Genomic DNA, 25790 nt, shown 5'->3' with positions numbered 1-25790 from the left:
CTTATTTGATATTTTTGATCAGAGTTTTGCAGTTTTCTTCATATAAATCTTATACATATTTGGTTAGATTTACATCAAAATATTTCTTTTTATACTAATGTTAATAGTAATGTATTTTTAATGTCAAATTCCACTTGTTCTTGCTAGTACATAGAAAATTGATTGACTTTTGTCTATTAACCTTGTATCCTGCAAACTTGCTATAATTGCTTACTAGTTTTAGGATTTTTTGTGGAATCTTTTGTATATTCTACTTGAATGAGCATAATTGTATCATCTGCAAAGAAATTTTTATTTTTTTCTTCACAATTTGTATACTTTTACTTTGCTTTTCTTTTAAAAAATTTTTATTTTATGTTTCAGGATATGTGTGCAGGATGTGCAGGTTTGTTACATAGGTAAATGTGTGCCATGGTGGTTTTCTGCACCTATCAACCCATCACCTAGGTATTAAGGTGCATGCATTAGCTACTTACCTTGATGCTCTCCCTCTTCTGGTCTACCTTCACTGACAGGCCCCAGTGTGTGTTGTTCCCTTCCCTGTGTTCATGTGTTCTCATTGTTCAGTTCCCACTTATAAGTGAGAACATGTGGTGTTTGGTTTTCTGTTCCTTGTCTTGTTTCATTGCATTAGCTAGGACTTCCAGTACAATCTTGAAAAGCATTGGTGACAGAGGACATCCTTGCCTTATTCCTGATCTTAGGGGAAATCTTTTTCTCACCATTAAGCATGGTTTTGGCTGTGGGTTTTGTGTCAATTTTCTATATCAAATTAATAAAGTTCTCCTCTAGTGTTAGTTTACTGAGAGCTTTTTAGATCATGAATTGATGTTACATTTTGTCAAATGCTTTTTATGCATTTGTTGATATGATTGCGTGATTTTTCCTTTTTAGCCTATTGATATGATGGATTACATTAGTTGATTTTCAAAAGTTGTATTTGCCCTGCATACCTGAGATAAATCCCACTTAGCTGGGTAGACAATTCTGTGTATACATTGCTAGACTTGATTTGCTAATATTTTGTTGATGATTTTTGCATCTATTTCCACAAGTGTTATTGATTTATAGGGTTTTTTGTTTTTTGCAATGTTTTTGGTTTTAGTACAGGACAGTGCTAAACTCAAAGAATGAGGCAGAAATTATTCTCTCTTCTTGTATCTTCTGAAACAATTCTCTATGATAGAAAATTGGTATAATTTCTTCCTTCTGTGTTTGGTAGAATTCACCCGTGAACCCATCTTAGCCTAGTGCTTTTTGTTTTGAAAGGTTATTAATTTTTATTCAATTTCTTTAATATATATATAAGTCTATTCATATTGTCTATTTCTTCTTGTGTGAGTTTTGGCAGAATGTGCCTTTCAAAGAGTTGATCAGTTTCATCAAGGTTATCAAATTTGTGGGCATAGAGTATTTTGTAGTACTTGATTATTTTTAATTATCCCTTTAACATCCATGGTGTCTATAGTGATGTTACTTCTTTCATTTTTTATATTAGTAATTTTTGTTCTTTTTCTTTCTCTCTCTTTATTTTTGTTCAGACTGACTAGAGATGTATCAATTTTACTGATGTTTTCAAAGAACAAGCTTTTGGTTTTAATTGACTTTCTCTATGGATTTCTTATTTTCAGTTTCACTGAATTCTCCCCTAATTTGTATTATTTCATACTACTTACTTTGGATTTATTTTCCTCTTCTTAAATCATAAAATATTTTATGAGTTAAATACATTATAACTTATTTTGAGATTTCTTTTTCAATCCATATGTTATTTAGAAGTGTGTTATTGAATCTCCAAGGATTTCAGGATTTTCCACCTATCTTTCTGTTATTGATTTCTACTTTAATTCCACTGTTGTCTGAGAGCATTGTGTAATTTCTATTCTTTTACATTTGTTAAGGTATGTTTTATGTAGAATGTGAAATATCTTGATGAATGTTCCATATGAACTTGAGAAGAATGTCTATTCTGCTGTTGTTGGGTAAGGTAGTCTATTGATATAAATTTTATTGATTCATAGTGCTGTTGAGTCCAGTTATGCCCCTTAACTAATTTTCTGCCTTCTGGATCTGTTCATTTAAGATAGAGAAATGTTGAAGTCTGCAGTTATTATCGTGAATTTATCTATTTCTCCTTGCACTTCTTAGTTTTTGCCTCTTGTCTTTTGATGTTCTGTTCTTAGGTGTGTGCAATGTTAAGGATTATTGTATCTTCTTAGAGAACTGACCCCTTTATTATTATGTAATGCCTCTCTTTATCCCTGATAACTTTTCTGCTCTGAAGTGTGTTCTGTTTAAAATTAATATAACTGCTCTCATTTTATTTTGATTAATATTAGCTTGGTATATCTTTCTCCATCCACTTACTCTTAATCTATATGTGTCTTTATATTTAAAGTGGGTTTCTTATACACAACATATAGTTTTAATGGGTGTATTTACACCATTGTCAAACTGATTATTAATAGAGCTAAATTAATTATTTGTCTTCGATTTGTTGCCCTTGCTCTTTGTTCTTATTTTTGTCTTCTCTTTTTCTACCTTTTTTGTTTTAAATAAGCATTTTATATTATTCCATTTTCTATCTTTTCTATCGTATCAGTTTAACTTCTAATTTTACTTTTTTTAGTGGTTGCCCTAGAGTTGGCAAAACACATTTAATAACTAATTCATATCCACTTTCAAATAACACTATACAACTTTTTGGTAGGTTAAATACCTTATAATGACAAAATAGTCATAATTCCCCTTCTTATCCCTTATTTTATTGCTATCATTTATTTCATTTATACATAAACATATGTACAGATAGTCACCAGCTTATGATGGTCCAACTTAACAATTTTTCAGCTTTATGATGGGCTTATCAGGATGTAACCACACTAAGGAGCATAAAAGCATACATAACTAATACATTATTGCTATTATTATTTTGAACAACATGTTATCTATTTGATCAACTAAGAATAAAAAAATAAAATCCATTATTTTACTTCACTTATTCCTTCTTTGATACTCTTCCTTTTTTATGTAAAACTGAGAATATGGCTTGTTTATTTTCCTTCTATCTAAATAATGTCTGTCAACATTTTTTTTGTAAGGCAGGTATACTGGCAACAAATTCCCTCAATTTCCCTTTGTCCCAGAAAGTTCTTATTTGTCCTTTACTTTTGAAGTATAATTTCACAGGGTTGGAATTCCAGGTTGCCATTTTTTTTACTCTCAACACTTTAAACATTACACTCTACTCTTTTCTTTCTTGCATGGTTTCTGAGAAGTTGGATGCAATTTTTATCTTTTCTCCTCTATAAGTATTTTTCCACTGTGGCTTTTTGTCAGAATTTTTTATCTTTGATTTTCTTTAGTTGGAATATGAAATGCCTAGTCATAATTTTGTTGGCATTTATCCTGCTTGGTATACTCTGAGCTTCCTGGATCTGTAGTTTGGCATCTGACATTCATTTGCAGGGAAATTCTCCATGATCACTTATTCTCTATGAAATATTTCTTCTGTTTCTTTCTCTTTTTTTTTCTTTTACTGGTACACTTGTGGTGCACTTGTTTTTAGTTGTCACACAGTTCTTGGGTACTCTGTTCTGTTTTTTTTTTCCTGTCTTTTTGTTTTCCTTTTCAATTTTGTAGCTTTCTATTAAGATATCCTAAAGCTAAAAGATTCTTTTCTCAACCATGTCTAGTCTACTAATAAGTCCTTCAAATGCGGTCTTCATTTTTGAGGCAGTGCTTTTGATCTTTAGCATTTCTAGTTGGTTCTTTCTCAGAATTTCCGTCTTATTGTTTACATTACTCATCTGTTCTTGCATGCCATCTACTTTTTCCATTAGACCCTTAGCATATTAATCACAGTTATTTTAAGTTCCCAGTCTGATAATTCCAACATCCCTCCCATGTCTGTTTCTGGTTCTGATGCTTAAGTTGGCCTTTCCAACTGTGTTTTCTTGCCATTTAGTACAGCTTGTAAGTTTTTCTTGATAGCTCGACATAATGTCTTTGGTAAAAGACACTTTAGTAGACAGGCATACTATTTACTGACGTGGTGTAAAGGTATGGGGGCAGGGAAATGGTCTATAGTCCTATGATTAGCTCTCTGTCTTCTAGAGAGCCTGTGCTTCTGGGTGGTGAACTTCACACGTGCTTCTTAGTTTGTCACCCCTATGGTGTATGCGATGGCTTTCGGGGACTGGAGTTGGATATTTCCCTTCCCCCAAGGTCAGCTGGGCTCAGATAAAATTCTAATAGATTAGGCTTTGCTAAATCATTTCTCCTGAAGGCAGACCTCATTAAGAACAGAATGCTCTGGACTATTTCAAAATAATTACTTCCCACCTCCTCCCTGTCAGAAGCATGAAAGGATTCTTCTCTGATATTTACTGTGAAATATGGCTGAGTTCCTGAAGGTGAAACTCACAAAACTGAGAGGTCCCCTATTATTGGCAGCCCCCGCCCCCAGAGTTTTGTCTCTCATATACTTGTCCACCCAGAGCCTCTAACAGTCTATCAGTGAGTCAAGCCAACTCCACGCCCATGCCTGGAATGTCCTCACTGCTCCTACATTCAGTGCATCAGCAGGTTCCATCAGCTCTACCTTGAAGCTATATCCTGAATCCAACTACTTCCCAATACCTTCGCTGCTACCATCATACAGTACTTCTAAGCTCCAGAAACATGAGATAATAAATTTTTGTTACTTGAAGTCACTAAGTTTGTGTGATTTGTTATGGCGACAACAGGAAGTTAGTACACCTCCTAATTTACCTCTGTGCTTTCACTCCAACTTCACTTCAGTCCATTCTATACACCACAGCTGGAATGTTTCTTAGAAACATGAAGTCTTCATGAACCTACTCTGCTCGTGACCTTGGCTGGCATCCTATTGCTCTTAGGATGAAGACAACGGTCCTGAGTGTGGTGGGTCCCTGCTGACTGTGCATCCTCATCTTAGGCTGATGCCGACTTTGTTCCCTTCTCACTGCATGGGCCTGTCCCAGGACTGTGGGCCTTTGCTCTTGCCGGTCCCTTTGCCTGTATTCTCCTCCCCCGGCTTGGTGAGCCCCTACCCAATTTTCAGTTCTCATCTCCTATTCCTTCCTCAGTCACAGAACCCAGACCCACTAACCAAGATCTCATCCCTCTCTGACATGCTCTGATAGCATCACCAAATACCTCTCACTCCTGACACTACTTATAGCTATAATTTCATGGCTGTCTGTGGGTCTCTCACACTACACTGCTCACTCCATGAGGACAGGGACCGTGTCTCCACTCTGATATCTCCAAGGCATGGTACTGTGCCTGGACTGTTGTAGGCACTCAAAAAAATATTTTAAGTAAATAAGTGGCTAAATAAATAAATGCCTAGGATTTGTGTTGATGGAAAAAACACCAGCTGTAAAATCTTTGTTTCTAGCTAATAGAGCTCTGGCTTTTGTGAAACCCTGCCTTAGTGTTGAATCTCTTTAAACCGAGGCACTTTATATTTTAATAATTAAAACATCTTGCAAACCTCCCGCTCACCCAGTGCGTGTGAATGCTGCCTTGCAGGAGAAGGCTGGGGTGGTGTATAATAAAGTCTAATCATTTCCTGATAATGCCAAGCTGGGCAGGCAGAGGGAGCTATTATTACCCTACTAATTAGCACATCCAGGCTGCTCTAAGTGCGACGCTAATTGCTCAGTGAATGAATTGTAGACTCAGGTAATTACCAAATCTAATGTGGCTCCCGTCATGTTTGAGTAAATTAATGCAAATGGGGGAAGCAACCCAGCTTGAAGGGAGTTGCCTTTTGCATTACTGTTGCTTGGGAAACAGCAGTGTTTTTTTATTAGACGTGAAACTGCCCAGGTATAACCACTCATCTAGAGTTGTCCACCAAAGCAGCTGGGGAAGGCAAGTAAGATCTCACACCAAATGGAACTGGGAGACTTTTGCCACTCTAAAAGATGATTGTCTCTTTCTGAAGCTGTTTCTTTATCTGTAAAGCCATTTGCAGATAATGCCAGGCTAGGCAGGCAGACAGGGGCTTTTATTATACCACTAATTCCCAAATGCAGACTGCTGTAAATGACCTTAGCTGATCACGGGGTTAAGGTTTCTTTAGCTCTGTGATCAATTAACAAGTGAACAAACGTTTGTTCAGTTACCAAGGAAAGGATTTCTGCACTGAATTGGGAATTTTGTACTGATTTCCAGTTCTACCTCAATCATCAGATAAGAGCAATACTAATAGGTATTTACTGAGCAATACCAATGGACGTTACTTTTTGGCTGGCACTCTTCTAGTAAACATTATATGTACATTATCTCATTTAATGTCTACAATGAGCCAGAACATTTGTGGTAATTCACAAAATTAGTAAATGGCAGAGCCAGGATTTGAACCAAGGCATTCTGCCTCAAGAACCTGTATTCTTAAGCATTCTGCATTTATTTATTTCTTTGACCCTAGGAAAGTCACATTTTCTGAATCTTGTTTTACTTACCAGTGAAGATTGCTCCATCCATTGTGTGCCAGCCCTTCTGTTAAGGCATTTGTAGATGTTCATTGTCACAGCAAAGGTGTCAAGGAGGTGGGAGTTACTTATTTGACCATGCCACATAACTAGTAGATGGTAATTTGGGATTAATGCTATTCAGTTTGCCTGCAGTACCCTGTGCTTTCTTTTCTCTCAATATTTCCCAAATTGAGGGTGTTTAGATCCCCATGAATGTGCCTACAGACTGCTGGAGGTTTGTACATTCCAGTTAGAGACAGTGCATGAAGTTGGCCAGCAACAGCAGAATGGACATGAATGCAACTGTGAGCTCTGAATGCACAAGGCAATGTAAATTTAGAAGGTGGCCAACCAAATGATCCCAGATCTGCTCCTATTATTTATTTATTTATTACCAAAGTGAAAATACCAACTTAAAAATATATGCTTGACTCACGGAGACTTGGAATACTCAACCCCAGGGAATGTCTCTATGAGCCAGACTCCAACTGGGATGTACTATCCTCTGCTAGACTCCTGCTAAGGAAAGCTTGGACTACTTCCTCCTTTCTGTGTCTATCAGCCACCATATCATGGTAAGAAGAACCACTCAAATGTTGTACAGTTGAGCCTTGAACAACATGGGTTTGAACTGTGTGGGTCCACTTACACATGGATTTTCTTCTGCCTCTGCCACCCCTGAGTCAGGAAGACCAACCCCTCCTCTTCCTCCTCCTCCTCCTCCTCAGCCTCCTCAATGTGAAGATGTTGAGGATGAAGACTGTTATGATGGTCCACTTCCACTTAATAAATAGTAAATATATGCTCTCCTCTTTATGATTTTCCTAATAACATTTTCTTTTCTTTAGCTTACTTTATTGTAAGTACAAAATATGCATTATTGACTATGTTATCAGTAAGGCTTTCAGTCAATAGTAAACTACCAGTATTTAAGTTTTAGGGGAGTTAAAGTTTATATGCAGATTTTCAACTGCACAGGGGCATAAGTAACCCTAACCCCGACATTGTTCAAGGGTAAACTGTAACTGGAAAACGTGCCCATCTCCTTACTCTCATATCCACAGAGAGTTGTTGCCTTTCAACTGCCCTCTGGATAAAGGGAACCTCCACTTGGAATATCCGCTCCATTCCCACACTTCTTTTCTAGTTATTCCTGACAAGTGACTCATTAGCACATGAGAAACAGATGCTTATGAGGAGAAATGTGTGAAAAGCAGGCTGCGGTAGAGGTTGCCTGCATTCCACGGCAGTTCATCTTCTTACGTGGTCAAAATGTCTGGTTGCCTTCTCAACAAGGATATCTTTTTTCATGTGAACTGGGTGTAGGAGAAGGTGCCACTGCTCACCAGTGAAAGTGATCTATTAGCCATAGAACAGGGCAGAGGTTTAGGAGTGCGTTTTGAGTTTAAGGGCGTGGGCACCATGCACATTGTAATCTTAGATAAACTGCATAACTGCTCTGAGCCTCGGTTTTCTCATCTATAAGATCAGTCTAAGGAGAGCACCTGTCACTTAGTGGGTGTAAAAAGTAAATTGTATAAATGGAATAATGTATGTAATTACCAAAAATCGTACTTGGCACACATCCTAATTTCTTAATAAATTGAGCTGTGTATAATTTATTAGTATTGTCATTGAGGTTTCTCTTGTATAAACATCTATGTCAGGGATATCCCTGCACCTAAGACTCTGAAGTGCAGCCCCATTTCCTAAGGCTGTTTGGTCCTGAGTCCTTTTTTGAAAGCTCACACATAAGTCATTAAGCAATGCTGCTCAGGGGCAAGAGCAGGGAGGAAGGGGTGTGTGGCCTTGGTCCTGGCCAGGCCTGCACTCACGCACCATGATGCTCAGGAGACTCACTCAGCTGCTGTAAGTCCTACTTCTCTCTTCTGTATAATACCAGTCTTATCACCTGCCTTGCCTGGCCTGCAGAGTTACTGTGATTATAAAAGGAGTCTGTGGATAACGAAATCAATTGGTGTTGCTTTAGGACGCATATTTGCCAAAAGAGGATTTGTGATTCTAAAATGGGAGAAGGGAAAGGCGAAATCCGGGAGGCTTCTATATCTTGAGGCCAGTTTCATTCATAAAGGAAATAAAAGAGAAAAATATTTCTAAGCCATTAAGGCTTTATGTACATCATCATCACCATTATCAGTATTACATACTCTTAACTAAATGCAGAAGAGCAAAGTGAGGCATAGAGAGATTAAATAACTTGCCAAATGTCACAAAGCTGGTAAGTAGTACTTTTTAATCTCAATAAAATAGGAAAATTAAGATTAAAAAGTAAAATAATTTTAGTTTCAAGCATATTGAGCTTCTACCATGTGGCAGACCCTGTGTTAATATTTTTCTTACATTATGTTATTTAAACCACAGAGCAAAGCTATGTCGTAGGTATCATTGCCCTCAGTTACAGAGGTATAGAAAGTGAGGCATAGAGAGATTAACTAAGTTGTCAAATGTCACAAAGCTGGCAAGTGGGAGAGCCTGAGATGGGAACTAGGTTTGCTTGACTCAAGTGAGGGTCTTGGTCACTATGCCGCATAACGCAGCCCTCTAGCTGATGAGACGACAAGGGAAATAAACACACATGGCAGAGGCTGAGAAAAGTTGTGAAGGCTAACCCTTTTGCAGAATTAAGTACAACAAAAAATGACTACTGGGAGTTATATTCCTGTATTCAGAGACTGACCATTCCTCACCACTTTTACAGTTACCTCCTGGACCAAGGCACTGTCTTTTCTCACCTGGATTATTGCTGTAAACTCCTAATTAGTCTCGCTGTCCAGACCCTACTTCCATCCCACATGCTCACAATAGAGCATCTAGAGGGAGCCTTCTGAGAGGTCCATTCAGACCATGTCGGTGATCTGCTTAGACCCCTCACATGTAGTAAAAGCTATAGCCTTATAGGGATTTTCAAGCCCACACACGCCCCCTTGGCCCTGACTACTTTGCTGACCTCAACTCCTTTCATTCCTCCCCCACATTTTTCTGCCTCAACCTGCTGCATCCTTGCTGTTCTTCAGATATGCCAGCCAGGATCAAGCCTCAGGGCCTTTGGATCTGCTGTTCCCTCTACCCAGAATGTTATTTTCCCAGATATGCACATGCCTCTATTTCTCACTATATCTCACAGGGCTCAGTTAGGAGACAAAAATGGTCTAGTTGTTTAAATACCATTTTAACATAAGATGTTGTTAACTAGACATATAATCATTAACTCCTGAAAGAATACTCTGAAGTATTATGGAGTTAGCAAATGCAGGAAGCAACTCCTAGCTCTAGGGCTGAGGAAATAGATAAAATAATCACAAAAATGTAGACACTTAGAGTAGAGACCCCCGCTGAGCAGAAACTTAGACCTTTGGTAGAAGGAGGCACTGTCCAGATGAACCTGATGTCTCTGAGGGGCTGCTGCAAGGCTGGTTCTGCAAGAATTAGAAAGACTAACCCAGACTCAGTCGCTGCTCCAGGAAGGCACTGAGTCTGCTGGGGTAAAGAGGCATTCCAGGAATTATGCTTATAGGAACCACAAGCAGACAGAAAGCTCACAAAAGTGAGCCCTTTCCTTCCTCTAGCATCCACTCCCTGGTGACACTCCACATTCATGGAGGCTGACAAGAAGCCAGACAACAAAGCAGACATTTGGTTTGCAGAATGGCAAAGCTAAGTATGCAAGGCGTGGTTTGGAGGCTGAGCATCTGCAACTCACTAGCTGGGACTCTAGCTTCCCTAAATTTTGCACATCTTACCGGGACCTTCCTGGCTACCCTAGTTAATGGTGGCTGATCTGGTCCTTTCTATCTCCTTTCTCATTTTATTCTTATTAACACTGACCTATCTGGCTAGCAGTAGCAGATGCTTTGGTTCTGTATGTCACACCCGCTTGGCTCAGCTCTCTCAACAGCAGCTGTGGTGGATGGTTCTGTGAGAGCTCGGACTCATGGCCGTCACTGAGGCCCTGTTCCTCAATTAACACCTGTTTCTAGCCAGCTAAAGGGACTAGTTATTCTACATTAGGGTTTCTCAGTCCTGGCACTGTTGACATTTTAGGCCAGATAATTCTTGGTTGTGGGAGGCTATGCTATGTATCGTACAACATTGATTAGCATCCCTGGTCCCTACCCGCTAGATGCCAGCAGCACTACCTCTTTAGTGACAATCAAAAATGCTTCCACAATGTTCTTTGGGGGACAAAATGCTCCCTGCTGAGAACCACTTTTCTAGACTTATACCTAGTCCATGGGTTGTGTGAGAACCAGTTGAGCACATGGGTATTGGCATGAGCTACAGTGAGTTTGATTGGATGCATCTTCATGTGTGACCTATATTCCCACGGGCATCACTAAACTTGACTATGTGTCATTTTGCTCACCTGCAAAATGAAAATGGTACTATCTCATAGGGCTATTATGGGGATTAAATAATTTATGTAGAGGGCTTAGTACAAACCAATTGGTCAATCCAAATCAATAATACATTATTGTAATTCAAAGCAAAGCATCAATGTAAGTCATGAGAAACCATCACCAAATTGTTTTGTTAATATATAATGCCAAATAGCTGACGATATTTGTTTATTTGTCTCACTGAAAGTGCTTGACACTGGCCTCAGAGAAATGAGTGGTTGTCATGCTTCTAAAATCTGTAGAAATTTCATAGGAATGACTGCCAGATGCTGGAATCTGGGTAACTGATGGTGAGACTCGCCTGCAATTGAGATGCATTTAAAGGCAACTAAGATATTGAGTGCAACTGTATGACACTGCAGAAAAATGATAAACACTAGTCAAGTAGTAAATTTCACTGTGATGCTTAGAGTCAACTTGCTGTTTGATTCATCTAATTGATCTACTGTTCCAAATGGCACCAAAAGGAATCAAAGGAACAAATACAGTTACATTGTATTTCAGGCGTTGAGTGATTTATTCATCTCAGTCAGCACTCAGAACCCAAAACTATCCCTGGTGGATGGAATGTGGCATATTCAGGTACAGCTTGAGGTGGTACATAGGGTTCATTCTGATGAATGACACAAGAACCCCAGACTTTGTTGGCAGTAAGAAATCTGGGTTCTACTCCCAGCTCTGCCACTTACTTCCTATGCACCCCAAGGCCTGTTGTTTCCTCCAGGACCCAGTTTCTCCACATATAATATAAGCTATCTGGGGGGAGTTCGTTAGATCTTCTGTCTCTATGAAGTATCACCCCACCCCCACTCCCACTTCACATACCCTCAGAAGTATGCAAAGAGAGGAAGTCAAGAGTAAAAGGAGTGCTGTTGACTTTGGTGCAGTTGAAGCACGCCTGTTTAATTCTCATGCCTTCTTTCCTTCCTTTCTAGGTACACTGTTCTGCACAGTGGACATCATCAGGAACTCGAGAAACTGCCCATACATAATGACCCAGAATCCCTGGAATCATGCTTCTGATTGAGGACATGGCTCACAGCTTAGCCATTCATTCCCATTCATGTTTGCATGAACAGGTCACCCTGGCATCACTCCTGATCCTCATCACCACCAGTGAGGCACAAGGCAGTAGGGGCTGAGGGCCCATGGCAGGTACACGGAGGATCGTGTTGGGTGGGACCTGAGACCAGAGCATCAAGGATCTCAAAGTTATGAAGGAACTTCAGGCATCTTCAGATTCAGCCACCCACCCAAAGCAGGAGTAGTATCTTCTATTGCATCCCTGAAAGTTGGTCAATCTCTGCTTATACACCTCCAGGGACAGGAGCTCACTGCCTCCTAATTCAGGCCCTTTTATTTTGGAGAAACTTTAACTATAAGGAATCTCTTTCCTTTCTTGGAACACAAACCTGTTGCTACTTCAGCTTCCATCTGGGGCCATGCAGTTAGCCCCCACTTTCCCCGAGAGCCCTTAAATACTGGAAGAGAGTAATCTGTCACCATGCCATTCAGTCTTTTCTATAAACTGAACATCTCCAGTTTCCTTTCCATTGTGGCCATCTTCTTCTGGACATGCTTTGGTGGGTGAATTAATCATGGCTCTTCTAATAAAGTTAGGTTGATGTCAATGCTAAGATGTCTATCTAGAAGCATTGACATAGTAACAAGTGAAGTGTCAAGATTTTTGGCCTATAGCCATGAATAATTTCCTTTATTCCCCCCTTGGGAATAGATTTTGGAAATTCTACTGAGGTTTTAGCTTCACAGACATTATTAAAGGGCATCTTTGCAGCTTGTCTGATATGTGTGTGTTCATGCACACGTGTGTGTTTAAAGTTGACATTTTCTTATTGGCATATTGGTGTTGAGGTCATTAGGAATTCACTTTATTTCTATGGCAATGGGAAAAGGATTTTACTTCTTTCCTAAGAATGTTGATTGAGAACGGCCTTATAATCCAGAGTCTGGGAGGGAAACTGACTGTTCTTCACCCTTTATCAACATCTCACCCTTTTGAAATACCTATGGAGATGCTTCTTTTTCTCAGTCAAAGCGATCACCATCTTACTTCATCTTGGGGTAAATGATATACTCAGCTTGAAGGTCTGATGACAAATTTTTAAAGCTGTCTTTCTTTTGGCTGCTGAGCTGATTTTTTAAAACCCTGTTGAAAAGATTTACTACTGGTCCTCTTTTAGCAAGACAAAGGGAACAGGGCATGTGGGTGATGTTGGGGTTCATATGTAACATGCTTCTGATTGAGGACGTGCCAAGAATTTAACAGCAAGATAAAGATGTACCAGGAGTTTACACCTCACAAGTTCTCTTTGCCCTCCTACTTGGTCTATTGATCCTTCTTCTTAACTGATGTCAGATGCCACAATTGCCTCCTTAACCCTCATTTCTTCCGTGAAGGTAGAACCCATTAGCCAGCCCTCTCTCTTCTTTCTCTGCCCAGATATGGTGAGAAGGGATGGTCAGACACCACAGAGGACTAGGGTGATCATCTTTCTGGTTTTAGCATTCAAGTCCCTCATCCCAGGAAACTCCATGGTCCTGGGCAAACTAAAGAATGTTGGTCACCACACTGGTGGGACCTCCCTGTGTTGAGGATTAAAACACCCCCTCCTCAGAGTAGATTCTCTTTCTTCTCTTTTTCATGAAAAGGCAAAGATTAGTGAATTTGGAAGTTCATAGTTCTCCTTTCTAAAAATGGTCTCTCTTCTCCTCCAACCATAAAGCATTTCTTAGGAAAGGACTAAAACAGGGATAATAAGAATACTACTGATAATAGTGCTTTGAGGCCGCTGGTAAACTTTTGTTTAATGCTGCCAATGTTGACAGGATCTACTACTTAATACATACATGCCTACATATGTACATAACTACAGGATTTCTTCCTTATGAAATGCTTCTCTTCCCAGGAGCTTAGTAAGCATTTCTGCTTATGTAAAACGTTATTTATCAGTGGCAGGTCTTCCATATTAAATGGCAACTTGGATTCAATAGAGACACAAAGATTACAACATAGGGAGGAATATGAGATCTTACTATATCACAGAACTCTTTTTAACTCCCTAGATGTCCTTCTGTGAGTCTGCCCATGGTTGGTGTCTGTAGAGGTCACAGGCACCCTGGATCGGGGAAAAGACAGCAATTGCAAGAACAGTACCTCTTGTCATTGTCAAGAAAGGGGTCTCCTTTGCAGAGGAGAGCCCCACAAGCTTGCTTTGTTACCACTTCGGACTAGGGCTGGGATGCTGTGAGTGATTCATCAAATGCCAACATTGGTGATTTACAGGACAGGGCCAGACTTGTTCTGTGTGAGCAGCTGCTAGCCTTGCCTAGAAATCCAGGTAATATAGCATATGTGTGAAAGACTGAGAAGGAGAAGACTTATCGCTTGTCCAAGGAAAGAGGAGACCTATACCTTGCCCACTTCTCTAAGAAAGGCTTCTCTTCCGGGAAGCCTGTCATGTCAAGAAGAGAAGCATCTGGGAAAGAGGATGATGTGCTGCAGACACATCTGCAAGGTTGGCCTTGATGATTATTGGGGATGCTAAAGGCTACAAACAGACTGTCCCCATGTCTAGGAGAAAGGAGGTTCAGTGTGCTTCCTTTCCACTTGACTCTCCAGGCTACAAGACCCTCCAGCTCTGAAACTAGAGAGGGATGCACCATTCCAGCCGTCACCAATAGCAGCTAGAAAGCAAAATAAAAACCAATTTCTTCAACAGATACCCAAGTATGTGTAGAAAAACGTTTTTCTTCTGAGACTCCACCTTTTGGTCTTGACAACTTTTTCACCTAATGCTGCTAACTTGCTCTGTCCTGATGCAAATTGCCATCTAGCTGGGGATTGCATGGGTGGGCATGGGGTGGATGAGGGAGGGGACCTATGGAGGGGCTGGGGAGTGGATATAACTACGTTGCCTTCAATATTGTCTTCAAGCAAGAACAAAAATCATGTCTTCTTGGTGCTGTGTTGTCTACCCATTTATCTCTTCGTTGTTGGATCTCTCTTTGGTGAGAAAGCATTGTCACTTCTTTTTCTCTATTCACTTTGCTGAGGTCGAAATCCTGTAACACCTAGTCTAGGAAGGAAACAAAGACTACTGCATTTACCTCTTCTGGCCAAAATTTGTAATCTCTTTTCCATCTAATTTAGAAAAGTGAGGCTGAATATTTGGTTTGAATTCAAACAATTCAGGAATGGATTTGACGTCCAAAGTATGAACAACGTGTTACTTTGGGCCTTACCCAACACTTAGCTTCACGTGTGTCATCTACAAAATAGAGATCATTTCTGAGTTTGTAGGACCGCTGAGTGCTCCAACATGGGTCATTCAAGGGCCACTGTTAGGATTTTTACCAAATATGTGTTCTGCCTATTCTGTCACCTACTTAACATATTTATTTAAGTCCATTCAAGTTTTCACTTACATAAGTTTATTTTAGAAGAAAACATTATATCAGTACTCAAAATAGAAAACAAGGCTATTGAGTTTTAACTAGACGCCAGTGCTCAGCGTGCATTCTCTGTTTCTGTGTTTAAAAGGGAAGTGAGTGTTGGAGAGTTGTTAGAAACACTCTACATCTAGCATGGGGCTCTTTCAGTTAATTGGAAGGGTCAAAAGATAATTTATAAAAGATGAGCTTCCAAACGTTAGGAGTTATTGTGATTTGGCTACAAGCTGCATTCCACATTTTTAGAAACATGGAGAGAAGGGATAAGAAACTGCATATATTTTTAACTACTGTTATAGTGGATTCAGATTAGGTTTCTCCTTCTCTGCCCTTTCCTTTGGCTTGCCCCAGACCTATATCTTTGTTGTTAATAATAATAAAATAGCAGTAATAAGAGTAACTGACATTTAATGAGTTTCTTTCTGCTAGGCATTGTGGTCATTGCTTTACATGGATTATCTCATTTAATCCTTACAAAATTAGTATGAAAATTACCCCCACTTTACAGCTGAGCAAACCTCAGCTAAGACATCTGGTGACTAGCCCAAGGCAGCAGACCCGGAAAGTGTGGATTTGAAATGCAAACCCAGGCAGTCTTATTCTAAATAAGGCCCACAGTTCTAAGCATGTGCTACTGTGTTTATTATGGGGATGTATGCATTCCACCTTCACCTGTTAGACACTGTACTAGGAGAGAGCAATGAACAAGGTTGCTTAAAGAATTTTCCTTTCCACATCAGCCTGGGATACGAAAAAGAACTCTGGACATGCCTATTCCAGTCTGAACTCTGCCACTAACTTTCTTGTTTTCTTTTCTCTTGCTTCCACTCCCTGGGCCTCAACTTCCATCTTTAAACAATGGAAGATTCTGGTAAATGATCAGCAGGAAAGGCCCTTCTGCACTGATCTTTTAGTCTTGCTAGTATTCGGCAACCTGGGATTACTGAATAATCAACAATAGACTGTAAGGACAAGATGTGTGAGTCAAAGAAAGCATTGGTCCTTTATATTCCAGGCCCTCATGGAGGCTGCTCATGGTAGGAGTGGCCCCTGCAGAAGGCAGTTTGCCTTCCCCACATTTCTTGGTTGGAACCTGGAACACTATTTGAATATTCTCTCACTGGTCTCAGTAAGCATCAGCCTACCACTGAAGGCTTTGTGCAGTTTCTCTGCACTTTTATAAGATCTCTAAGCCTCTCATAACAGCATATGAAGAGTGATTGTTGACTTCATTTTATAGAAGAGGGAAGACTTTGTCATGGAAAGTGATTTGTCCAAGAACAAGAGCTGATATGAAGCTGAAGTCAGGACTGAAAATATTTCAGATTTCTCAGTTCTAGCAAAGTGCTTCCTTCCTTCTTATTTCTAAACATAAAAATTACACATTTTTAGACTATATAAATTATAGGTTACACAAATGATACATTTATGCAATCCATTTCCACTGTAAAAATTTGTTATATATTAACAGATACAGCAAAATATTCCTTGACCCCAACTCAATTCTACTCACCTTCCCCAAAAGTAAATGCTCTTTTCACTTGGCTTACGTAATTCAAGAACATTTTCTATGCATTTACATGTGTATAAATGTACATATAAAACATATGGCTTTGTTTTGTTCTTATATGTAAATAAAATGATGTTGGTATATAATAATCTGCTACTTGCCTTTTCAACAGTGTACTCTAAACATCATTTCACATCAACACATATAATTTTCTTTTTAGTTGCTATGTATGCATTTCATGCTATAAACATTGTATGGATTGCAGTGTTTCTTTTGCATTCTACCTGCCGCCCATGTGTAAATGGGGCATCTCCTGCATCAGAAAATCAGCCTGTTTTTCTCAGACTGTGCTAACCGTAGCTGAAGTGGTTTCAAGTTAAGTGGCCGCGGTAAGTTGAGTTGGCAGCTTCCCTGTTAGGGAAGGCCCACCTTTATATGGGCCTCCTTTCATTAGGAAGAACCAAGAAAATGCCCAAGTTGCACAGGGTGACAGCATCCTGCTCCCATCAATTCCTAGATGTGTACTTTTGAGCATTATGCAACCTCCTAAAACCAAGTTTTCTTATCAGTAAAGTAGGGAACATATTGATCATACATTTAAAGTGTTATTTCAAGAGGTATGGAAAGCACTTGGTAATAATCACTTTTAAAAACGCTAGCTTTCATACTGTCATGATTTCCTCTTTCTCAACAGCTTCAACAGTTATGTTTCTGACTACCCTGGAATATGATCTGAGGAACAGGATATACAATGCTAAGTCCGAAAAAAACCCCCAACCCCCTCAACCAAAAAACAAAACAAAACAAAACAAAAAAACAAAAAAAAACCCAAACTTGGCTGGGCACAATGGCTCACGCATGTAATCCTAGCACTTTGAGAGGCTGAGGCAGGTGGATCAACTGTTAGGAGTTCAAGACCAGCCTGGCCAACATGGCAAAACCCCATCTCTACTAAAAATACAAAAATTAGCTTGGTGTGGTGGTGGGTGCCTGTAATCTCAGCTAATAAGGAGGCTGAGGCAGAAGAATCGCGTGAATCAGGAGGCGGAGATTGCAGTGAGCTGAGATCGTACTACCGCACTCCCTCCAGCCTGGGCGATAGACTGAGACTCTGTCACAAACGACAACAACAAAAAAATCCACATTTTTTTTTCATAAGTTATATTGGAAGCAGTACTACCTCCCCTGTCATCACACTGTCCAGTTTACTTGCAGCTCCTATTGGAAACTAATGACTGCCTGATGGGGTGGGTGGTTATTAGTTGTTACCACTTGACAGAAGAGAAAACTGAGGCTCAAGGGTAGGGGTTCCAACCATCTCCAGGTCTCCCACCAGTTGTTCGAGGAAGTCAAAAACTCAACTCAGGTCTTCTGATTTTACTTATGAAGTCCCTGAAAGAACTGTGGTATCAGCTATTATTTAGGGAGATTGTTAGACCTATACACCTGGCAATGAGACACAATTCTCTCACTGATATTAAGTCATATATCATCCATGAAGTATTTTTAAGGCCTTTAAAAAATTTGTGGGACACTGCACCGTACCAGCAGCTGGTGATATAATTAAATGAACGAATTAAGTATCTCAGTTCTCTATGGCAGTTGTGGCCAAACCATGGCCTCTGGACCTTCGGATGTTTTACTTTCGTAAATGGCTGGGAAAAAAGTTGCAAGCGTAGTCATTTTGTGACAGGTGAAAATTACGTGAAATTGAAATTGTCCATAAAGTTTTATTGTTAACAGTCATGCCTATTCGTTTATATCATCTATGACTTTCACAATAGTTGAGCAGTTGCGACAGAGAATGTGGCCCATTGAGCCTGAAATATTTACTATCTGGCCTTATACGGAATTTGCTGACCCTTGCTGTAGAGCAATCACTATCCAGCCCTTCATATTATATATACTCACCAAGTGACCATCGTAGTTGGCATCTTCCAGATTTATTTTTTTTTTCGGTTGTTCCAGTCTTAGCTCCTTTTGAATGATTTTAGCGCTGCCTGCTGTACTTCCACTTACCTAACACTTTAGGTTAGGTTAGACAAAGACATGGCTAAGCCAAGAAAAGTAACAAAGCAGCGGCCTCTTGTGGCCAATGTAAGCATTATTTAGACACTTCGGTTAACGGGTTATAGTGAAAACCTAGGGGTAGATCATCTTCGCTCAGGGTTGGGGATTGAAGATTATTTTGAAATATCTAGGATTTTCTGCAATTTACTTCCCGCCTCTTATCACAGTTGTAACCTGCACAGTGAAACACACTTGTCTAACTTAGCTGAGTTAAAAATAATGCAAAAAGGAGACAATAGAATTACATCTAATTGAATTACTCTTCCTAAGAATTTTTAAAGCCTGGGAAAAAGGAGAACTTTAAAGAAAGACACTGAATAACATGTAGAATATTTTAGTGTTAGAAAAACTTGCTGGCATCCTTGTATTTTTGTCATGAAAAACAGATGCAGCCTAGTGGGAATCAGAAATTTGGATTATTGTCCTACCTGGCCTAAAAACAGGTCCTGATCATGGTGAGAGCAATTTTTCCTCTTGTGCTTCAGTTAATCCCTTGTAAATGAAGGTGTTGAACAAATCTCAAAGGAACTTTATACCTTAGACAGATCAAATTTTGTATCTATTTAGAACAAATTTATAAAATTTTCCCACAGACCTTCAGTTTAGGTAATTTGCTGAGGTCACTTGGCTGCCAAGTGGCAAAGCCATGACTCCAAGGTAGGTATTACTCTATAAAGCTTTTGCTGATGACCCTTGACACTGTAATACTATGTATATCATTGCCTTATCAGGGCAATTAATTCCTCACCTTGAGAGGGGAGAAGGGCCATCTCCTGATGACCAGTATTTTGGAAAACTCTGCTGTTCCCAGTAGCTAAAAATTTTTAAAGAAGAGATCAGAAATTGGATTACACTGGATCCTTACTTAGAAACAACTAATACACTACTTTTGTGTGCAGTATTTGCTACTCTTCTTTAAAAAGAGGGATTCAGGTTCAAGGCAAGAGAAAAGTTTTTAATAAACTTTTATTTTATATTCAAGATAAAGCATATACACAATTCAATGTGGAAATAAATTACTAGAAATGCTTTGGAAACTTTTCCATTTCCCCCTCAAACTCACTTTTTTTTTAAGCTCATAAGTCTTTTTACTTGATTTTAAGAAACATGGCAACTATAATACTAAGAAAGAACTACAGCTTTGTACAGAAACATACAGCTTTGTCTGACTGTAAGGTTTAGTTGGTGTTTTAATAACAACAAAAAAGCACACAAGACACAAACACTCTTCAACAGGTTTACTCAAACAGCTTCGCTCGAGAAGAAAAAGGCACAGATTTAAGGGATGACAATGACCATTAAGAATGTAGTAAATGGGGACTCAGTCAAAAACTGACACTTTACAAATTAAGTCAAGAAAAACAAAAATGAAGTCTTTCAAATTACCTGTCTTCATTAAAATGAATTTTTAAATTAAATTGTATAAACATATGATATAAAGTTGGTACTTTGGGAAGTGTCTTTGTATATTTCCTTTATGTACAAATCTTTGTACACAATTTCAATGTCCCTTATATATTTCCTATATAGCAAACTGAGCCCAACTGCATGCCTCAAGTCCCTGTGGAGCACTCTGGCAGCTGGATGGCCCTAGCTGCTTTCTGACAAAATAGATGGAAAGGAGGAGGGACCAATTAAATGTAGTCATCTTCAACTGGCTCTCCATTGACATCACAATAGTGGATAAAAATTGCCACTACTCGCTGAAATACACCTTTCTTCATCTGACGCATCTCTGAAATTTCCTCTCCTATTGTTTCCATACAGATGTCTGCAGACAGCTGTCCTTTCCTTCTAGGAGCATAGATAGTGCCTTAGAAATTATAAATAAAAGGAGAAACATATATGATAATCAGAAATCATTTAGAAAATCATAGATAAGCTGGTCCATAAGATATTCCCATATACTGCACTATAATGTAACTGATACATGAATATTTCATGGAATGGGTCACCACCAGTTTACTCTTATGTTTGATGCCTAAGACAGCATACACGCTTAAAGGCCCAAGGTAAAAATACTGCACCAAAGGTAAGTCAGTCACATGTACACGTAGTTCATAAAATCCATTTCCTCATAAAGTATTTTTTTTTAAAAAAAGTTTGGTTAACACTAAATATTCAAAGTATGCTACCACTTAGAGAAACTACATTCAAAAATTTCTCCCCAAATTTCTACGTCTAAATTCTAAGTTTCCACAATAAGCAGCTTATAATTAGCAGGAGAATAATACAACTGGAACAATTTTGAAACAACATAGTTGAATATTCAATAAATAATAAGATTATAAATATTTAGGTAATACAAAAATCTTGTAGGAAAAACTGTCTAAAGGAATCCTTTCTACCAGTCTTTATATATCCTTAGTAAGTCCACTGAACATCTATTGTACAAATAAAGAACTGCTTTGGAGTAAATAAAAAATATTTATATGGGAAACCATTTAACACTGCACTGCTCCTAACTCACAAAAAGATATTAAGTATGTAACACAGTAGGATATACTTAAACCAGAAAATAGACTTCACGACAGGTCATAATTACTTTCTTCATCATCTTCAAAGTCGTATCGAGCGAAGCTGTTGGGCTCTGCTGCTCGTAATGACCTCAGCCAAGGGAAATCAGAAATCATGGAATATGGAGCTCCATCCACAACACCTAAAAGACCAAAGTAACATTGCTACTGGTGTGGAAGTGCTGACAGAGCCATATTCTGTAGTATTTTGTAAGCAAAATGTAAAATATAAAATAGAGTTAGGTGTCCCCAAATCATTTCCAGCCACCAAACTACAGTAATTTGTAATTTTTGTTTACATTTTATGTTTCATCACTGCTTCTGATTGTCCGAGAAAGAGTAAAGACTCATACAGGCAAAGCAATATTCATCTGGTTCCCGCTTCTTGCAGATATTGAAATCAACTGTATTTTGAAAAACTGTAAGACTCCCATTCATATCTTCCCTAAGGCATATCCTGTCATCTAGCTAATAGCTATTTAACTTTTTGTTTTCTAAAATAGTGCAATTCTCTACATTTGGGTTACTGTTGCTCTAAGTCCAAATCAGTTTGACTAATTGATGGATAACTCATTGATTTGTGAATGAGACAGGGCCATGTTATGTTTCCCAGGCTGATCTTGAACTCCTGGGCTCAAGTGATCCTCCCACCTCGGCCTCCTGGGTTGCTGGGATAACAGGGGTAAGCTACCACACAGGCTATTTAACTTTCTAAATGTTTGTAAATACTCACCTTCTAAAGTATAGATTTCTCTCCCCCAGGGGTATTTGGGGTACTTCTTTAAGTCTTCTTCACTTCGAGTGGCTTCAGGGAAGAATTCATATTTAATGAGCTCTCTGGAGGCAACAGGAAAAATTAAGTAAAAATTACAAAACTGGAAATAATATTAGAGTGTCGGGTGGGAAGGAAACATCAAAACTGTTTTGGACACAGATTCTGCTGAACATCTCAAACAAAACATTAAATATCTAACAGAAGTAGGATATACTCAAACTAGAGAATCCAAGTGTAGACAGGTCAAAACTACTTTCTTCTATCTTCAAAATCATATTAGGGAAAGAAAGTCACTCTCTAAGCATACATCTTCTACACAAAAGGTGCTTAATGCAACATTTACATAATAAATACATAAAAGTCATATTTTCTGAAGATGTAAAATATCAGTCTTAAGATCTTCTTCAATTTGAGCTCTTTTTCGTGCCCCAAGGCTAAACAATGTTACATGTATATGTACATGTACAATCTGTTCTTGTAATTTTTATCTGAGTTTCAAAGATCACAAATATATACATAGGCCTTTTTAGTTTTAAGTCCCTGTTTCCCTCAGTTTTTCACTTATGTTAACTTCAGGAAAAGCTGGTTTGAAAAGCTTAGATGGAATTATTTAAAAGAAAGAAAAATTGGGATTTGCTTCTGGGAGTCCCTGCTATGAGAAATGGCTGAAAAGTTGTTTAGGGGCCACAGAGTTACTTACTGATTGATGTTTGCTATAGTGTCCATCCAACTGCGAATTCGCACCTTATTTCGGACATTGGGAGGGTTACTGAATTCATGAATAATACAGATGTGATAGGGGTAGGGACCACTAAATAGCTTCTGCTCCAAAGTTAGAGTGTCTACCTGTGGAAGATATCATAAAGAGATGTCTGAACAAGGAGAGCACCTTAGAAGTCTCTCTCCTACAGCTTGAACAATCTTTCCATGGACCTTCTAGTTTGAAATCTCTGGCCGATTTGAAAAATCAAATAGTCACATTCAGACCTGAAAACAGTTTGTCATGCTGGGAATAATTTTGCAAACTCTTCTGTCTAGGGCACTAGACAACTTATATCTCACTGTTATATTTAAGTACCTAGTAAACTGGAGAATCCTGATTGAGGTAAATGACCTCAGTCAATGCAGAATCCACTTCTAGGTATGTCCTTTATAGGTGTAAATATTGACTGCATTATAGAACTGTGAATGTGTAGTAACACATACCCTATTCAAATGGGACTGCTGCCTAGTATTTAAGACAGAATGCATTTTCTTGTCTTCCAGGAGCCTTTGATAACATTGCTTTCTTCTCATGGAATGTTCCTCCCCCATCTCTAGTTATGAAATCCCACTCTGCCATCTCAGTGGCATATGTGTTTATCTCCTTTTTGGGAAGGCAAACTCCTTGACGGAAGAATCACGTGTTGTGTATTTTTTTGCACCCAGCTAATTGTGAGTTTTGAGATACTTGAAAGTATGTTAAAATGGCTCTTTTGAGGCCAGGTTTACACACTGATTACAAGGTGCATTTAAAATTTCCTTTAAACCCTCTTTTGGCAGTAAGTACAGATACACTTTATTTTTTTCTCCTTGAGATAGAGTCTTGTTCTGTCACCCAGGCTGGAATGAAATGGCACAATCTTGGCTCACTGTGACTTACACCTCCTGGGTTCAAGCCATTCTGCTACCTCAGCCTCCTGAGTAGCTGGGATTACAGGCGCATGCCACCATGCCCGGCTAATTTTTGTATTTTTAGTAGAGACAGGGTTTCACCATCCTGGCCAGGCTGGTCTCAAACTCCTGACCTCATGATCCATCCACCTCGGCCTCCCAAAGTGCTAGGATTACAGGCATGAGCCAACCCCACCCGGCTCTATATACTCTTAATAATGACAATGACATTAATAGTAATTATCATATGATGGCTTACTACATATTAGCAACTGTTCTAGAATTTCAATATATTAAATATCACAATAATCCTGGGTATATCATTATTATTCTAATTTTACAAATGAGGAAACTAAGACATAGAAGTCAAACAATATACTACGAGTTAGAGAGCCAGAATTTTAATCAGGCAGTCTGAACCAGCATCTGTCCTCTTAACCACAGGTAGCTTTTAAATAAGTATAAAAACCTGCTGAATAACAACTCCCTGTATCATATATAACTTGTAAAAACTTATAAAATATCATTACTGTAGGTTGGACAAGTGAGTGAATGCCAAATCCAAAAAAAAAAAAATCGCAGTATATGTCATCGGAAAAGAGCAGAACTCATTACCTGCTGCATTGGGCGTAGGTATATGATGCGGTTTCTCTCGGGTGGCATTCTTAGTATCTGGTCTAGTACCTGATCCATGTTCAGTTTCTTGCACTGTGCATAGTCAAATCGATTTACAATTGGTGCATTTTCTACTTTTAAATGTTTTAGTACCCTGCACCTGGTAGCTAAAAAATGAAAACAATGGTAAGCTCTATAAATAGTTTATACAAAATATTAAAACAATATATACCCCACAAAGAATCATCTTTGGACGGTTGGCCTAATTTTTGTTAGCACAAAATACTGCAGTAATAAACATCTTTAACATAGGTCAAATAATATCATGAAGTACAAATAGCATTTAACAAAAGAATATGGAAAAGTGGTTCTGTTCAATTCAAAAGAAAGTAGAAGGTACAAGGTTTGACTGTCAAGAACCAAGTCCCAGAAAATGACTTGCCCAGACAGGAACTGTTTAGGACATATTTATTTTTAAAAAATGAGTATTGTGCAATTTTATAGTGAACAGTCAGACCTGGAATAATTCACCTATATTATCTTACATTCACTCTTGGGAATGAGCAGAGTTGGATTTTAATTCCTGTTACAAATATAAAAGTAGAAACTTGAAAAAAAAAAAAAGACCCAGAAACATATTTGGATACTTTGGTCTAAAGCTCTTCAGTCCAATATGGTAGCCACTAGCCACCTATAACTATTTAAAAATTTAAATTATGATAAAATTAACAATTCAATTCCTCATGCTCTAGCCACAGCTGAAGTGTTCCAACAGTCACATGTGGCTAGTGGTTACCATCATACTGAACGGTGTAGACACAGAACATTAAAGTTCTATTGAAAATGTTGGTCTAAAACATGATTAGTTTTCCTGTTTAACATATCAAACATGAAGTCAGAGAAAAGTAATTTTGATATAATAAACACATTTAACTGCACTAGTATACCAACTTCAAATAAATATTTCCTTCTCTTTTCTAATCTCAAATTTCAATCTGGTCCAATTTTCATTGCATATTTCAACCAGGACCAATTTGAGAAAGAGGAGCAAATGGAAAAGATAAAACCACAAGCTGATTGGCCTGATCTTTCTGACATTTCAGAGACATCTTCTGTAACATCTTTGACCCAAATATCATCATTGTCCTGTGCCATCTAGTGTAACTAACTTGATGTTTACACAATGAGCAAGACTCCTGCCTCTCACGTTCATTTTCTCCGTCTGTGACATGATGGAAAGACGGGGAACTGGTA

General features: G+C 38.7%; 2 protein-coding genes across 8 annotated transcripts in view; one reads left to right on the top strand and one right to left on the bottom strand.

Annotated features, from left to right (window-relative positions):
• Positions 1–14776, top strand: part of HTR4 (5-hydroxytryptamine receptor 4) — a 196735-nt gene extending 181959 nt beyond the window's left edge. Inside the window, exon 7 of the mRNA XM_064366497.1 lies at positions 11863–14776. Coding sequence (XP_064222567.1) covers positions 11863–11950 — 88 coding nt within the window. The 3' untranslated portion in view covers positions 11951–14776. The remainder of the gene's footprint in view (positions 1–11862) is intronic.
• A 5149-nt stretch (positions 14777–19925) lies between these two features.
• Positions 19926–25790, bottom strand: part of FBXO38 (F-box protein 38) — a 52929-nt gene continuing 47064 nt past the window's right edge. For all 7 annotated transcript variants that reach the window (XM_012455372.2, XM_012455567.2, XM_012455632.2 and 4 more), the window contains 5 exons: positions 24537–24703; positions 22969–23114; positions 22227–22330; positions 21523–21636; positions 19926–20790 (listed from right to left, as the gene is read on the bottom strand). In XM_012455372.2, the coding sequence (XP_012310795.1) occupies positions 20612–20790; positions 21523–21636; positions 22227–22330; positions 22969–23114; positions 24537–24703 (710 nt within the window). In that variant the 3' untranslated portion in view covers positions 19926–20611. The remainder of the gene's footprint in view (positions 20791–21522; positions 21637–22226; positions 22331–22968; positions 23115–24536; positions 24704–25790) is intronic.

The sequence above is a fragment of the Aotus nancymaae genome, unplaced genomic scaffold (assembly GCF_030222135.1).
Source record: "Aotus nancymaae isolate 86718 unplaced genomic scaffold, 86718_ANA_hifiasm-v0.15.2.pri h1tg000064l_1, whole genome shotgun sequence".
NCBI classification, from domain to species: domain Eukaryota; kingdom Metazoa; phylum Chordata; class Mammalia; order Primates; family Aotidae; genus Aotus; species Aotus nancymaae.
Note: the sequence above shows the minus strand (reverse complement) of the source record. Positions and strands in the feature narration are given on the sequence as shown.